The 18602-nt window shown below is 37.6% G+C and overlaps 1 protein-coding gene across 2 annotated transcripts in view; it reads left to right on the forward strand.

The window, feature by feature from the left end:
* The first annotated feature begins 1531 nt into the window (after positions 1-1531).
* The window catches only part of LOC144967371 (prolyl 4-hydroxylase subunit alpha-1-like), a 36692-nt gene continuing 19621 nt past the window's right edge, over positions 1532-18602 (forward strand). The window contains exons 1-7 of one of the 2 annotated variants that reach the window (XM_078904490.1): positions 1532-1607; positions 3771-4079; positions 6012-6071; positions 9903-10054; positions 11199-11384; positions 12610-12764; positions 17851-17902. In XM_078904490.1, coding sequence (XP_078760616.1) covers positions 3907-4079; positions 6012-6071; positions 9903-10054; positions 11199-11384; positions 12610-12764; positions 17851-17902 — 778 coding nt within the window. In that variant the 5' untranslated portion in view covers positions 1532-1607; positions 3771-3906. Of the gene's footprint in view, positions 1608-3770; positions 4080-6011; positions 6072-9902; positions 10055-11198; positions 11385-12609; positions 12765-17850; positions 17903-18602 lie in introns of those variants that run through there. The other variant, XM_078904491.1, reaches the window with a different exon arrangement.

Here is an 18602-nt window from a genome sequence, read left to right on the forward strand (position 1 = left end):
AAGGGTAGTTATAATGTTTACTGTGATATTACCCCTAAAATCTACGTTTTTTTACCAATAGGATTCAACAGTGGTGACGTCACTTCACTCGTAATGACACATGGTAACATATTGACTGGTTCTAAACTATCGGACCGATGGCGGAAGCCCTTATGAAATACTTCTCCGACGAGCATAAAAGTGTGTCCAGAGGGGAAAAAACATTATAAATCTGATCTTGTTTTTACTTTAAAACATTCTGATCTCATGACATATGAAAAAGGTCTAGCTAGCATGAAGAATAAAAAGTACTGGTTTTCTTTGTGACATCAGACTATTGAATCCTATTCCAAGAAGTGATGAAAATATTGCTGCTTGAAGCTTGAAGAAAAAAATATCGATAAGTATTGAATCGTAAGCTTCAATTTATCAGACGAAGACAGATACTGTGGACGTTTTCGGGTTTCATTCGTCTGAAGTGATTCATTCATCCTGTTTTGTTGATAAAGGGGACGCAGTATATGTCTTCATCTAATAAATTGAAGCTTACAATTCGATCCTTATCGTTATCAATTCCGGGTAGGCAGTTCTGCATTTGTATTGATAGTATGCGCTTGGCTAAGAAGCTCACAGCATTGCCATCCGGAAGTATAACGGACCAACACACAAACTCTGTGTAACCATGAACTTTTATAGTCTGGTAAATACAGTTTAGTGAGAACAACTCACAAACGCGGATGGCAAAAACAATAACAAAGGCCTGAGTGACGTCATCTGCATACTATCTAGAGATAGTATGGGCTTGGCTAAGAAGCTCACAACATTGCCATCGGGAAAATGACGGACCAATATACACAACTATGTGTTACCGAGAGCGTTTATAGATAGTTCGAAGTTGACGTCACTCAGGTCTTTAAAATTGTTTTTTGCCATCCGCGTTTATGAGTAATTCTCACTAACCCGTATTAACCTGACTATAAACGTTCATTTTACACACAGTTTTGTGTGTTGGTCCGTTATACTTCCGGATGGCAATGTTATGAGCTTCTTAGCCAAGCGCATACTATCTATAGTCTGGTTAATACAGTTTAGTGAGAATTACTCACAAACGCGGATGGCAAAAAGCAATAACACAAAGACCAGAGTGACGTCATCTTCGTTCTATCTATAGATAGTATGCGCTTGGCTAAGAAGCTCACAACATTGCCACCCGGAAGTATGACAGACCAACATACAAAACTGTGTGTAACCATCATCGTTAATAGTCTGGTTAATACATTTTAGTGAGAATTACTCATAAACACGGATTGAAAAAAAAAAAAAAAAAAAAAAAAAAAAAAAAAAAAAATAACAAAGACTCGAGTGACGTCATCTTCGAACTATCTATAGAAACCCCACGATGTTACGCTTGGACAACCACGACCTCTGACGCTTGCGGCACGTGTTAACCTATAACCTTTGAACTCACTGCGTCTACTCACGGTTAAAACGCTCGCCGGCCGGCAGAAGGATTTAAGACTCTATAAATCGATCTCAAAAGATTGTAACATGTGTTGAATTGTCGACGTAGGAAAAGTTTGACGTGTTCAAGTGTGTTGTGTTGGCACAGTAATTCATTTGAAATCAGTGTAAATTGGATTATTTACAAACGTTTTCATAACGTTTTCCTTGTAATTGTGCAGTAGTATTAGATTATGTTTCCCATCGCCTCATAATGGTTTTATGTCAGGATGTATCACATGCTAAATGAAGATTTCGATATTAAAATTACCAGAATTGTGAAATTTTAGTTAATGTTTCTGTAAGAAATTGTATTCATTCTCTTGAAAAGAAAAAAAAAAAAAGAAAGGAAAAAAGAAAAAGAAAAATAATAATAGAAAAATAATAAGATTAATTATTAAAATAGTCTTAATCCTAAACCTACATTTTTTAAAGCTATATAAATTTCAATTTTCGCATCTAAATCATCCCGACAAAGTATCATTTTGAGTGACGTTAACATACATGCAAGTCTAACATCTTAACTCACTTATAGGCCTAGTTTAACATTGTTGTAATGGACATTACTTTGAGTCATTTTTGATTGTTGAGATTTCCATTACAACATAAGGAATTGGGTTATCAGACCTGCAAATAAGTGCACGTCGGTTTTGACGCGATGGGTCACAGACTACTAGGTGCACAAATGAAATTAGCAAATAAGTACACGTCATCACAGTTCTATCGATTAAGTGAAAACAAACAAAAAACAAAACAGAAAACAACACAATTGTGACCCTTCTACACAAAGCAGTGTTATTTCGGGATGGTTTTAAATGCTTAAAATTCAATTTATAGTAAAATCTATGGATTTTGAGTGAAATAATGTGTTTTATTGAAGGAAATGAATGTCTTTTCTTAAAGTGATTTAAATCAAAATGTCCGATTTCTGACCATATTTATTTTAAAATCCCTTTTTGACATCAGGTTCATCCCGAATTCATACTGTTTTGACGAGGTGGGTCACATTTGCAATATTTATAATTTGAAGATTTGTCCTGCGTCCTCCATTCATTTTGGATTTACGAGTATTTATTGCGTTTCAGATTCTTTGTTATATTATTATTGTGCTGTGTGATATCATTTCTCTTAATCTATGAATAGTGGTATAATATAATGATTCTGTAATTCATCTATTTCACAGACATTTCAGATTCTTTGTTATATTAAATCTTTGAAAAGTGACATTTTTGTTGATGTTTGCAACATTACTCAGTGTACTATCCCACAGTGACATCATTCACCGTTCTTTCAATCGTTTTGCGCATAAAATAGAATAATAAAGATTCACATTAAAATTGAGGATACCCTATGGTTAATGCACTTCGCATTCATTCATATATTATTCTCTTAGCAGGCTACATAGAACCGGAATTGCATTTTTACCGCCAAAAGTTATACGCTCTTTTTGAACTAGTGTGTATCGACAGGTATTCAGTATCACCTGAGTCGAGTTATATATTGATTGGGTAGCTGGGTCAAATCTAGATCTGACAAAAATTCCCTTTATTCATCCTCATGGGTAAATTTGTCTTTTGGGTCTATTCCAAGGGAAGACTGGAATAACCCAGGAGTCAGCCGCAGTGCAGCTCCGCAAAGTGAGCAAGGGTGAGGGCGAGGGGGGGGGGGGGGGGGGGGGGGTGATCGAACTCGGTACTTTTCGGGTACGAAGCAAAGACCGTACCGCTGAGCCTAGCTGCCCCATAATGAGGTCAAATTTGAATCTAACGTTAAGTAAATACCAATACTCATTTACATAAAGCATTTCTATGTATTTTCAATTCTCACCCTGCTTAAATATGCTCCATTATTCACCATAAGAAACCAATTTCCGTTTCTTAGGGTACAAGTTACCTGTTAGGAGCAATCGAAATCCCTCTCCCCCCACCTGACGATACAGAAACCGGGATAAACTCCGATTTTATGAGTCGCAAGATTCTAAATACTACATATTTTCACATTATTTCACTCTCTCTCTCTCTCTCTCTCTCATTCTCTCTCTCTCTCTCTCTCTCTCTCTCACACACACACACACACAAACACACTCTTTCTCTTTATCTATCTCACTCTCTCTTTCTCTCACCTCTCTCTCATCTCTCTCTCTCTCTCTCTCTCTCTCTCTCTCTCTCTCTCTCCTCTCCCCCTCTCTCTTTTGTTGTTCTCGAAACACACACACACACACACACATACAAACACATAAACACATACACTTTTAGACCCTTTAATTTTTACTTTAACCATTGAAAAAAAAGGCATTTTGGAACAGGTGTCACTCATAGTTATATATGAAGGCTGTGAAACTTGACTAAAATGCATTGATAAATAAACCTGAATTTTTAAAATTGATTTTAAACTGTTTATTGACGAATTATTAGTCATTGTGTAAACATGGCACTTGTGTTGATATCTGTGCTTGTGTTGAATGTCATGGTGGGCGAGTTTGTGGCTGGTATGACCATAACTTCATCAAAAAGTATTCATGATTTTATCGGCATGGACGTATCAGAGAATTTGATGAAGTATATCGAATACGAAGAAATAAGATTGAAAGTTATTTCAGAGTGAGTTTGATTACTATCATTGTCATTGTCATGATCATCATCATCATCATCATCATCATCATCATCATCATCATCATCATCATCATCATCATCATTATCATCATCATCATGCGGCTATGTGGTCTTGTGATATGACACTCGCTTTCGGATCGGAAGGACCTGGGTTCGAGCCTCGCTCGGCGCATAGTTGAGTCCCTGGAAAAGGCTCTTTACTCACGTTCTCTCACCATACTGACGTGTAAAATGAGTACATGGCCATTAACAGCGTTGTCTGTCAGAAAAAAAATGTAATATCGCCTAACAGGCGTCATGTTTCGCTCTGCTTGTTACGTGTTGATGTTTGTCAGGGACCCCTTGTATCATCATCATCATCATCATCATCATCATCATCTTCTTCTTCTTCTTCTTCTTCTTCTTCTTCTTCTTCTTCTTCTTCTTCTTCTTCTTCTTCTTCTTCTTCATCGTCATAAGTTTCTCTCTATATTGTCTGTCAATGTTTTATAGGTACCTTTTTTCAGATTATTATTTTGACTCTGAACTCAATTTTCTTTGTCGTTTAGTCAAACCTAAATAATTACAGATTAACACAATGGATAACAGATTCCAATACTCAGGTGTAAAATGAGTACCTGGCCCTTAACAGCGTTGTCTCTGTCCAAAAAAAGATTGTAATGTCGCCTCACCGGCGTTATGTACCGTCCTTAATGTTAAGTGTTGCTGTTGGCCAGGGACTCCTAGTAAAGCGATTCATAAATTGATTCCATCATATCATCATCGTTATGTGGTCTTATCTTCTTCTTCTTCTTCTTCGTTCCTCTGATGGACATCTATGGCTGCAGTCCGATATCTGCTATGAAGTCTGTGGTCCGCTTTAGGTCCTCAGCCTCACCATAGAGTTTTGTGTTGAGTGTTGTAGGGGTGACCCAGTGGTTCGAACGTTGCACGTTGTATAATGGGCAATCCATAAGCACATGTAAAGTGGTTTCATGGTCGGTTCCACATGGGCAATAAGGGGTTATTCCAATACCTAGCTTTGTAAACATATGTCCTCTTAGTCTATTGTGTCCTGTTCGGAGGCGGAATAGGGTGACTTGGCTACTCCGCTGAATGGCATGGATTGGATCCTGCTTGTTGTGTTCCAGGTGTGTGTCATTCCTTTCTTTGTCTATTTTTAGCTTTATTTTTTTCTTTTGCTGATGGTAAGTGAATGTGGTCTTATGATGTGAAGGATAGTCCCGGGTTCAAACGACGCTCCAGTTGAGTCCTTAGTTGAGTCCTTGGCAAAGACTCTTTACTCACATTTCTCACCTTACTCAGATGTAAAATACGTATCTGTAGGGAAAAATTGTAATATCACCTAACAGGCGACCTGTCTTGTCCTACATGTTAAATGCTGCTGTGGCCACGGGCCCTTTATAAAGCGCTTTGATCATGTTTAGTGGAGATTGCTCGGTATAAAGCTAAAGTTTTTTTTATTATATATAAATGTATGTATGTGTGTGTGTTTCTGTGTGTGTGTCTGTGTGTGTGTGTGTGTGTGTGTGTGGTCTAGTGGTATGGCACTCGCTTCCGGATCGGAAGGTCCTGGGTTCGATCCTCGTTCATCGCAAGTTGAGTCGTTGGAAAAGGCTCTTTACTCACATTATCTCACCGTACTCAGGTTAAAATGAGTACCTGGCCGTTCACAGCGTTGTCTCTGTCCGAAAAAAAAATGTAATTTCGCCTGACATGCGTCATATCCCGTCCTGCATGTTAAGTGTTGTTGTTGGCCAGGGAACCCTTGTAAAGCGCTTTGAGCACGTTCAGTTGATATTACACTGTACAAAAGCTCAATATATATATATATATATATATATATATATATATATATATATATATATATATATAGATTCATAAATATACACGGCTTTCGTAATGCTTTCATCTCTACAGCAGCAGCAAACACAAAGACGAGGTTCCGTTAGTCAAACGAAGAATACAAGAATTTAAAAGGTTAGTGATTTTATTATTATTATTATTATTATTATTATTATTATTATTATTATTATTATTATTATTATTATTATTATTATTATTATTATTATTATTCTCTATTATTATTATTATTATTATTGTTATTATTATTATTATTATTATTATTATTATTATTATTATTATTATTATTATTATTATTATTATTATTATTATTATTATATTATTATTATTATTATTATTATTATTATTATTATTATTATTATTAGTAGTAGTAGTAGTAGTAGTAGTAGTAGTAGTAGTAGTAATAGTAGTAGTAGTAGTAGTAGTAGTAGTAGTAGTAGTAGTAGTAGTAGTTGTAGTAGTAGTAGTAGTAGTAGTAGTAGTAGTAGTAGTAGTAGTAGTAGTAGTAGTAGTAGTAATAGTAGTAGTAGTAGTGGTATCGTTAATATCATCATTATTATTATTATTATTATTATTATTATTATTATTATTATTATATCATCATCATCATCATCATCATCACCAACATCATCATCATCATTATATTATATTACATTACATTACATTATATCTTATTATATATGTGGCAAATTGTGGTTTCTGTAGCGCTAGGGCTCCAAATCCTCTGGACCAATCGCCACTACATTTTGCATGGTGCTTAAAATTGATACGAATACAGTTTGTGTGTATTATAAGATTGGTAGCCATTTTTATGATTTGATTGGAAAATCACAAATTTGTTTCGTCAAATCCCATCGAAAAAGACGCCATTATCTTTAGCACGTGGTTTGTGTGAAAAGCTTCCGGTTAGCGAGTGTAACAATGAGGTGGGAGTACTTGCGTTAAATCGATGCCAGCCGGTGACAAGGAATTTACCCAATGGAAACCGTACGGTGCTCTTATTGGTTAACCAACCAGCGGCCTCGATGAGAAAAATATCCGCCATTTTGCTGTTGGCTGGGAATCGCGTTACTATAGTAAACAAGCGCTGATCTTTTAAATTGTTTCTGTTGTTTATGTGTGTAGTGATGACTCTCTCACACTCAATTTCAATGCCGAAAGAGGAATTCCCGCACACAAGAAAGGGGAATTGGGGTGGTATTTGGCATACATATTGTATAGTATCTAGTTCTAAATAGATAACTGATTAGAATTATATTATGATATATAAACAAAATGCCAAATACAATTCCGAAGTTTCCTTATTTCAAATGAAGTAAAGCTCCAAAACCTAATGGTAGTGATTGTAGTACTGAGTGTTAGTGAGGTGATGTTGTGTTGTTGGTGGTTGTAGTTGTAGTAGTAATAGTGATGATGATGTGGTGGTGTGATGATTGTAGTTGTAGTAGTAGTGGTAGTGATGATGATGTGGTGGTGGTTGTAGTAGTAGTGGTAATGGTAATGATATGGTGGTGGTGGTGGTTGTAGTAGCAGTGGTCGTGATGATGATGTGGTGGTGGTGTTTGTAGTAGTAGTGGTAATGATGCGGCTATGTGGTCTAGTAGTATGACACTCGCTTCCGGATCGGAAGGTCCTGGGTTCGAGCCTCGCGCTCGGCGCATAGTTGAGTCCTTGGAAAAGGCTCTTTACTCACATTCTCTCACCGTACTCAGGTGTAAAATGAGTACCTGGCCGTTAACAGAGTTGTCTTTGTCCGAATAATTGTAATATCGCCTAACAGGCGTCATGTCCCGTCCTACATGTTAAATGTTGACCAGGGACCCCTTGTAACGCGCTTTGAGCACATTTAGTAGATATTGCACTATATAAAGCTCAATTAAAAAAAAAAAATATTTCAATGATGATGATATGGTGGTGGTGGTTGCAGTAGTAGTAGTGGTAGTGATGATAATGTGGTGGTGGTTGTAGTTGTAGTAGTAGTGATAGTGATGATGGTGTGGTGGTGGTTGTAGTAGTAGTGGTAGTGATGATGATGTGATTGTGGTGGTTGTAGTAGTAGTTGTAATGGTGATGATATGGTGGTAGTGGTGGTTGCAGTAGTAGTGGTAGTGATGACGATGTGGTTGTGGTGGTTGTAGTAGTAGTGGTAATGGTAATGATATGGTGGTAGTGGTAGTTGTAGTAGTAGTGGTAATGGTAATGATATGGTGGTGGTTGTAGTAGTAGTGGTCGTGATGACGATGTGGTTGTGGTGGTTGTAGTAGTAGTGGTAGTGATGCTATTGTGGTGGTGGTTGTAGTAGTTGAGGTAGTGATGTGGTGGTGGTTGTAGTAGTAGTGGTGGTGGTGGTTGTGGTAGTAGTGGTAATGATGATGATATGGTGGTGGTGGTTGTAGTAGTAGTGGTAATGGTAATGATATGGTGGTGGTTGTAGTAGTAGTGGTCGTGATGACGATGTGGTTGTGGTGGTTGTAGTAGTAGTGGTAGTGATGCTATGTGGTGGTGGTGGTTGTAGTAGTTGAGGTAGTGATGTGGTGGTGGTTGTAGTAGTAGTGGTGGTGGTGGTTGTGGTAGTAGTGGTAATGATGATGATATGGTGGTGGTGGTTGCAGTAGTAGTGGTAGTGATGACGATGTGGTTGTGGTGATTGTAGTAGTGGTAGTGATGATGATGTGCTGGTGGTGGTGTAGTAGTAGTGGTAGTGATAATGATGTGGGCTGGTGGTTGTAGTAGTAGTGTTAGTGATGATATTGTGGTGGTGGTTGTAGTAGTAGATGATGTGGTGGTTGGAAAACACATTACAGGTTATTATAATACATGATTACACACATTCTCTAACTTCATTTTTTGACAGCTTCGTTGTGCCATAAATAGACGCAACAGTTCTGAAACATTTTATTGTGGATTTTGATATTGTTTGTTGTTTTTCTTGTGTCGTTATGTTGACATAGATACCGAATGAATGGTAATTACTACATTCTCAGCCAACAACAAAATGGCGCTGAATGCTTTCATTGGTGGACACTTTTTAGGCTTCGTACGTATTCTCATTCGTTTAATTCTATGGCCGGTGACCAACACATCATTGATTGGGTAGAAGGGTTTATTAGATCTGGCGGAACGTACTTTGCGATAGACTAGCGTCCTATTCCAAGGATAGCAAGCAATTACTAATGACCGTTTCACGCTGTAGAAACCAGTATAAACTCTGGCTTCATGGGCCTCATGGCTCATGGGCCTCGTGGCTCGGAAGGACTACTTTTAAAAATATTTTTAGCGGATATTGCTCAAGTCAGGCGTTATATTATATCAAATCGAGGGATTTACAGCGGGATTTGAGATATTAAATTGTTCATGCAAAATAACTTTCGTAGAACATCTACATGTAATGTAAATTTAAGATTTTTCTTCACTTTTTATTTTACTATAATATGCGTCAGAGCATGATATAATCAGTCGGAAGGTGAAAATTTTGGATTTGCATTTTTAAAAAATCATTTTCTGAAAGTATATGCTCCCCAGAGCATTTTAATCTTTATTTGAAGTAAATCGGGTGATTTTTCATGAACTAACCTTGGCAATATCTCAGTTCAAACCTTTTCACCACCCGACTGATTATGTCATTCACTGTACTGCCCTAACCAACAAAAGGACAGTATCTGGGCTAACCCAGATCCAGCCAGTTTTGCCGCAATCGACACATTTAGTTTTTTTCATTCATAACTCTTTAATTCTATTACATAGTGGAAGGCATCTAACATCAAATAATAGCAATGATGAATTGCGTTTTTCTGTTAGTCGGCGATTTCATTGATGTAATATGTTGCGTAATATTTTGAGATACTGTACTTTCTTGGTTAAAGCCATGCAAATAACTCTACCTGTAACCAACAAAAGGACAGTATCTTATACGCCCGTCTCACATATTTACTATTTTTGACCCCCAAGTATTCACGAAGATCTGATCAAAAACAAGACTTCCAACACACCATTGATAACCAGTGCCATAAACAACCACCCTACCTCAGTGCTCACTGTCATCAGAAATTTTGTATCTGCCTGGGATGAAAAACTAGCCAATAAAACAAAATACGGCTCACGTGAGTACATCGGTTATGACAGAAGTACACTCATTTGCAGGTCTGATAACCGGAGTTCGTAATACTGGGCTCATTGTTGTAATGGAAATCTCAAAAATTAATTATAAAATGACGCAAAATATTGTCAATTACAACAGTGTTAAACCAGGCCCATAAATGGGTTCGGATGTCAGACCTGCAACACGTCGGTTAAGACTGTAGAAAAACGTATAGAAAAATGTATATTTTCATACACCATGCCCAGCGCTCCTCACAATACTTTTTTTAGAATTTGCGTAACCACTCTTTTCTAGATCACTGAGTCTCTTGTTTTTTTATATTGTAGATTGAATTGATGCTGTGCATTTAGCTAAAATTAGCACAACACCCACCGTGGATATAACATACCATGAAACCTTAAAAAAAAAAATAAAATAAAATAAAAAAAATATATATATATATATATATATATAAATATATATATATATATATATATATATATATATATATATATATATATATATATATATATATATATATATATTGAATCGTGTTTGATACAAATATGGTACGAAAAGTGCTCGACATGTAGCAATGGAGCGAATTATTATTTTAATATTTACCACAATGTTTGAGTCAGTCTACATCGATGTTTCAGGCCTAATCAGCCATCGTCAGGACTGTGTGTTACATGAGTTTGGTTTGTTGACTGTTGTTGTTTGTTGAAGTGGTTCCGGTTTGTAGTTGATTAATAAGAACTTCTGGCGATGTGGACACGTATAGTACATCTCATTTTTCGTGTTGAGTGTGGCTTCATGAGGGTGTTTGATTATAGTATATTTCTCTTCCAGGCATAAGCTACATTGTTTTGATGTTGGTGTGTATCCTGTTGCTTTAGATAAAATTTTCCATGAAATGTTGTGGTCTAGTTTGTTGTCTTTTAATTTCCAAATATGTTCGCTGAGTTTTGTGGATGTTTTTTTGTTAGTGTTTCTAAATGTTGAGGTGTTTTATATATATATATATATATATATATATATATATATATATATATATATATATATATATATATATATATATATATATATATATATATATATACAAGGTACAGTGGATTTTTAAAATTATTATTTAACATTTACATTTTTATAATCTTGATTTTCAGGATTAGGAGAGTTCCTGAAAAAAGGGAAAACGTCCGTATTCCCCACTAGAGATGACCTTTACCGTGCCAGTGCTGTGATCACGTTCTTGGAACACGTTTACAACATCAGCAAGGATGACATCGTCAAAGGAAATATCTTAGGACATCAAGGGACGCCACTCAATGCAGCCGATTGCCATTACATTGGTAAGAAATAATTTGATTATGTCCCTTGAACCCCTTGCAAATTTGAGAGAGCAAAAGTAAAATCCAATCAGCCAATAGTGAAGTAAAAGGAATTGGGTAGCTGAGTCTATTTGATCTGACGGAAAGTACTTTGCGACAGACTATCGCCCTGACAAAAGCGCAGCAAGCAATTTTTTTCTCCGTTTAACGTTAAAGAAACAGGGATAAACTGCGGCCCCTTGGGCCTTAAGGTTCTTGGGGACCAGAATCAGACTAGGGGGTCCATGGAGCTTTATAGCGTCACAAATACTCTGTAATGGTTTAGATATTTTAAAAATCAACATTGTTATTGTAAGCTAGGTTCACGTGATTTTCAGGTCTGACACCCGAACGCATTTATGGGCTTGATTTGACAGTGTTCTAATCGAAACTTTTTTTCATTGGTTTGAGAGTATTTCTGGGGGTCCCCATATCTCAGTTGGTCGAGCACTCGCTTCACACGCAAAGCGACCGAGATCGATCCCGGGACTACTACTACTACTACTACTAACTACTACTTACTACTACTACTACTACTACTAACTACTATACTACATACTACGATATACTACTACTACTACTACTACTACTATACTACTACTACTACTACTACTACTACTACTACTACTACTACTACTACTACTACTACTACTCTACTACTACTACTACTACTACTACTACTACTACTACTACTACTACTACTACTACTATACTACTACTACTACTACTACTACACTACGACTACTATACTACTACATACTACACTACTACTACTACTACTACTACTACTACTACTACTACTACTACTACTATTACTACTACTACTACTACTACTACTACTACTACTACACTACTACTACTACTATACTACTACTACTACTACTACTACTACTACTACTACACTACTACTACTACTACAATGTACGACTACTATTACTACTACCACTACTACTGCTACTACTACTACTACTACTACTACTACTACTACTACTACTACTACTACTACTACTACTACTATACTACTACTACTACTAATCTACTATACTACTATACTACTACTACTACTACTACTACTACTACTACTACTACTACTACTACTACTACTACTACTACTACTACTACTACTACTACTACTACTACTACTACTACTACTACTATAACTGCTGCTGCTGCTGTTCAGTCTTCACCTTTTATAACTCCACTCTAGGTAAAGTATCTATGGAGGCCATGATGCTGGATGATGCTGAGGAGTGGATGAGAATTGCTCTGAAGTCCTTTGATCTCTCCTCCAAGGAAATCAATAAAATTGCCACATACAATGTCACCGACGCCATGGCTATTCTGGGAAGAATCTTATATGCGGTGAGAACTGTAATTTATAATTATTGTTTTCTAACTCCCGATTGGTTCAACAGTCGTGACGTCACTTCCCTCGTAATGACGCATATTAACTGGTTCTAAATTATCGGAACAATGGCGGACGCCATGAAATAATTCTCCGACGAGTATAAGAGTGTAATCAGAGGAGAAAATCATTATAAATCTGATCATGTTTTGACTTTTATACATTCTGATCACATGACATGTGTCAAATTCTAACCAGCATGAAGAATAAAAAGTGGGACCCATGGTCCCAAAAAGGAATTATGTTGGGGTAATTTATATGCTAGGGGGTCCCGATAGCTCAGTTGGTAGAGCACTCATTTCACACGCACAGGGACCAAAATCAATCCCGGGTGCAGTCAATGTTTTTTTTTGTCTGCCCCCCCCCCCCCTCTGTCCACGCAGAAGTGATTGGGTAGCCAGGTCTCTTAGACATGGCGGGAAGTACTTTGCGATAGACTAGCGTCCTATCCAAAGGGTAGCGAGCAATTGCTGGTATCAGTTTCACGCTATAGAAACCGGGAGTAACTCCGGCTCTATGGGCCTGGTGGCTCTGAAGGGACTACTACAATTTATATGCTTGATATTGTAATTTTTAGCAACAATGCCACTCACCTTACTTTTTACTTATCCTCTTGGTGCTTCAGTTACACATAAAGCCCCCCATAGACGCCGACATCCGCTGGTAGCGGGACGCATGACCTATCGCTTTGACCCCATCCCTGCGTTTATCGCAGATGATTTTTGCCCACATACGGGGAGATATTTTTTTTAGGCGATCGGCGATCGGGGGCGTGGCAGTATAAAAAAGTGGACAATTTTTTTCGGATTTTCGCTGTTTTCACGTCGGATTCGTGATCAGCGTCAAATTTACAATAGGTTTGATACTAAGAACTGTGTGTTTACTCCAAAAATTGGTGGAATTAGAAATAAATTTTAATTAATAGTGAGGCTATGTGGCCGACAGAACCGATCCCAGTTACTGTCTGTTATTCTATCTTTCGTCTTGCCACAATAGTGATTACTTCTCACTAAATTATATCAATTAGACTGTTGAAGGAACGAAATTGACATCATTCCACTCTTTGTTATTGTATTAAGGCAGTCATTTTGGTAATTAGTTCTCACTAAATTATATCAATCAGACTTTTAACGTTCAAGGTTACTCGTAGTTTTGTATGACGGTACATTATTTCCGACTGGTGGATGTTGCGAGCATTTTACCTAAACTCATAGCATCAATAACCGTCCAAGATATTCGCATCATATGTAGCAATAGCTATAATAATCTAACATGTCGAGAGAGAGAGAGAGAGAGAGAGAGAGAGAGAGAGAGAGAGAGAGAGAGAGAGAAAGAGAGAGGAGAGAAGAGAAAGAGAAAGAGAGAAAAATTTACTTGCGCTATATATACCGCTATATTCAATAAAGGTGCTCAAATCACTTTATAAGGGTCTTTGGCCAACATAAAAACATGTTAGACGAGACATGACTGTTAAGCGATATTGCAATTGTTTCCCGACAGAGACGACGCTGTAAACAGCGAGGTACTCATTTTAACAGTGAACAAGGTGAGAGAATGCGAGTAAAGAGCCTTTTCCAAGGACTCAATTATGCGCCACTCAGAGCGGGACTCGAATCCAGTACCGTCCGATCCAAAGGCGAGTGTCATTTCACAAGATCACATGCATAGCCGCACAAAAAAGTGATGAGAGAATAGATTCATATGTATTGAAGGAGGAGAGAGCGGATGGAGTGAGTAAAGTTCTTGGATATTTATAGAAGGAACCAAATTAACGTCACTCATCTCATTGTTATTGTTTTTTGACACCCATTTTTATGATTAGTTCTCATTAAAATATATCAGACTATAACGTTCAAGGTTCCATGTAGATCTTTGGGCTGGAGTGATATTTATGGCTGGCGGACTTTGTGAGTATTTTAATTTAACACAGAGCATCAATAGAAGGAATGAATTTGACGTTAGTCAACCCGTTGTTATTGCTTTTAGACAGCATTTTATAATTAACTTATCACTAAGTTATATCAATCAGACAATGAACGTTCGCGTTTGCAGTTTTGTGTGTTAATATGTTATACCCCGATGGAGATGTCGTGAGTATTTTTCCAATACGCATAACATCAATACATTTGCAATCCGATTTAAGTTTAAAAGTAACGTAGACCACGGAAATTTTTCCATTTTGTGGACAATAAAGATTTTTTATTTATCGTCAATTATTATTATTATTATTATTATTATTATTATTATTATTATTATTATTATTATTATTATTATTATTATTATTATTATTATTATTATTATTATTATTATTATTATTATTATTATTATTATTATTATTATTATTATTATTATTATTATTATTATTATTATTATTATTATTATTATTATTTTATTATTATTTATAAAACAAATCGACAGTGTTCCCGTGGCAGGTTAAACGGGTACTCCTCGGGACTACTCGCATTCGCACCCCCCCCCCCCCCCCACCACCACCACCACCACCACACACACGCACACAGCTCTTTTCTTTTTCTTTTTTTTTTTTTTTTGGGGGGGGGGGGGGGGGGCGTTGTTTGTAGATTATAATTCAAGGTTACAATGCCCACCCCATTCCAAGGCTTTTTGGCATCTGCCAATCCCAAATGTCTGTGTCAAGGTCGACCGTCATGTCGCGTCAACGGGTGAGGAGGAAAAAAAAAAAAAAAGAACTGGCATATTATTATATCATTACATTGAAAATTATGAAAACTATTTTTTATTTTGTATGAAATCCTTTATAAGTTTTACGATGAACAAGAACGAAACTTTTGCCATCTACCTCTTCCTGGCGCAACATTTATAAAAATATTATTAAAAAAAAATAATAACACAGCATTTATTTGGCGCAATATCCACGTGCTCAAAGCGCTTTACAAGGGGTCCCAAGGCAACAGCAATATTAGACTTGAAAGACGAGACATGACGCCTGTCAGGCGATGTGACATTTTTTCCCAACAAAGACAACGAACGGCCATGTTCTCATTTTACACCTGAGTACGGTGAGAGAATGTGAGTAAAGAGCCTTTTCCAATGACTCAACTCTGCGCCACTCAGAGCGGGTCTCGAAACCTGAACCTTCCGATCCGAAAGCGAGAGTCATACCACTTGATCCATCACAAAACAGGGAGGGGCACTTTTCTGTCGGCCACATAGCCTCAATATTAATTAAAATTTATTTCTAATTTCATCAATTTTTGGAGTAAAAACATAGTTCTTGGTATCAAACCTATTGTAAATTCGACGCTGATCACGAATCTGACGTCAAAACAGCGAAAATCCGAAAAAAATTGTCCAATTTTTTATACTGCCACGCCCCCGATCGCCAATCACCTCGAAAAATATTGAGCAAAGCGGGCTGTGCGGGCGATCGACCGTACCTAGGTTTATCGGCCAGGTATTTGGCCACACACATTGCGTTTTCACCCCGGTTTGCCTGATCGTGGTTCGGACGCCTATCAAAACCGTGCGTGTATGGAGCCTTTAAGGCCGACGTAGTAGATCTTCAACCGTTTGCTGCCATCTTTGACATTAATTTCTCCCGACGCCCACTTCTGGGTCTTCATGTCAGGGTCCTTCTCCCAGTCTCCAAGGGTCTCCCTCCCTTCCTTGTTCCCTGTGGGGACCATCTGAGGGCGACCCTTGGTATAGTACCATTGTTGATCCGAAGGACATGAGCAGTTCACCTCTATCTTCCTCTCTTTACAAGAAGGGACACAGGCTCAATGCGAACATTCTTTTAATAGGATTCAATAGTCTGATGTCACGTGCGCCCAGCAACGAGCAGCTTGGATCTAAACGAAGGAAATCGGTAATTTTTATTCTTCATGCTGGCTAGAACTTTTTCACATGTCATGTGATCAGAACGCATAAAAGTCAAAACATGATCAGATTTATTATGTTTTACACCTCTGGATACACTTTTACGCTCATCGGAGAAGTATTTCATAAGAGCGTCCGCCATTGTTCCGATAGTTTAGAACCAGTTACTAAGTTACTATGCGTCGTTACGAAGGGAAGTGAAGTCACGACTGTTGAAGCGTATTATTATAGAGGATAATGAATGCAGTTTCTTGACGATATGAAAGAATTGGGCCTGGAAGAGAACGGTGCTATTAACCGAGATGCATGGAGATGCAAAATGCGGGATAAGCTGAAAGAAGAAGGAGCAGAAGAAGAATGAATACAGTTACTTAAAAAGCTGTTAAGTAATCTTGATATTAAAATATTATTATGTCGTATTTCTGATCACTTTGAACTTGGATTTTCCTTTTTATAAAAAGTAGACTTTCAGAGCTATAAGTACGCACATGGAGCCGGAGTTTATCCCGGTTTACTACTACTACTACTACTACTACTACTACTACTACTACTACTACTACTACTACTACTACTACTACTACGACTACTACTACTACTACTACTACTACTACTACTACTACTACTACTACTACTACTACTACTACTGTACTACTAATTCTGCTACTATGGGTCAGCGTGGCTCCGCGGTAAGGTCATTGCTTCGTACCGAAAAGAGTTCGAATAACCCGCTGTGCCGTGTGGCATTGAACAAAACACCTCGCCCTAGCTCAGTTTGCCGAGCTGCACTGCGACTGACGCCTGGCTTATTCCAGTCTTCTCTTGAAATAGACGATAGAGACAAAATTCCCCTCTGGGATGAATAAAGGGAATTTATTTATCTGATTATATATTTCTTTATTTCATTATTATGTAGCGTGAAACGCACAACAGTAAATGCTTGCTACCCTTTGGATAGGACGGCTATCTATCATAAAGTACTTTCCGCCAGATCTAACTGCGCCAGCTATCCAATCACTAATGGATGAATGGAATCGGAAGGGGGGGGGGGGGGGGGGGGGCGGGGTTCAGAAAGAAATCTCGACTTTACTCGGAATTGATCTTTGTTCTTTTGTATGTGTTCTATCAACTCAGTAATCAATATATATATATATATATATATGTAAACATTTTATTTTTTACTTTCAGAAAGGAAAAAGAGATGAAGCATTGGACTTGTTAGAGAAGGCATCAAATATCGGTACGTATGAATTTTTAAAACTCTACATTGTCGATTTATTTAAACCCTTATCTACTTGTTGTTTTTGTTTATTGTTGTTTTTGTTTTTTGTTGTTTGTTTGTTTGTTTGTTTGTTTGTTTGTCTTTTGGGGGGGGGGTGGAGTCATGATGGTATGTTAATTGTTCTGCACGAGATTCAAATATTCGATCCATAAGGCAGGTCTCAAATCGAATGTGATATCACTGGATAACAACTCCATCGCTTTCTACACGTTGAGCGGCTTCGTGGCCGTGTGGTACGTGTGACACTCGCCTTCAAACCAGTAGGTTCCGAGTTCAAGTCCCGTTCTACATCCTTGGAAAAGGCTCTTTACTCACGTTTTCTCACTGCACCCAAGTGTAAAATGAGTACGTGACCGTGAACAGTAGTGTATCTGACGAATATAAAAAGGCGTAATCTCTTCTTCAGGCTCCATGTCTCTTCATACATCTTAAGTGATGCTGATTGATGTGTGCGGCTATGTGGTCTTGTGGTATGACACTCGCTTTTGGATCGGAAGGTCCTGGGTTCGAACCTCGCTCAGCGCATAGTTGAGGCCAGGAAAAGGATCTTTACTCACATTCTCTCACCGTATTCAGGTGTAAAATGAGTACCTGACAGTTACCAGCGTTGTCTCTGTCCGAAAAAAAAAATTAATATCGCCTCTCAGCCGTCATGTCC

This window comes from Berghia stephanieae, chromosome 3 (assembly GCF_034508935.2).
Source record: "Berghia stephanieae isolate SIO BIC M18660-M18661 chromosome 3, UCSD_Bste_1.3, whole genome shotgun sequence".
Taxonomy (NCBI): Eukaryota; Metazoa; Mollusca; class Gastropoda; order Nudibranchia; family Aeolidiidae; genus Berghia; species Berghia stephanieae.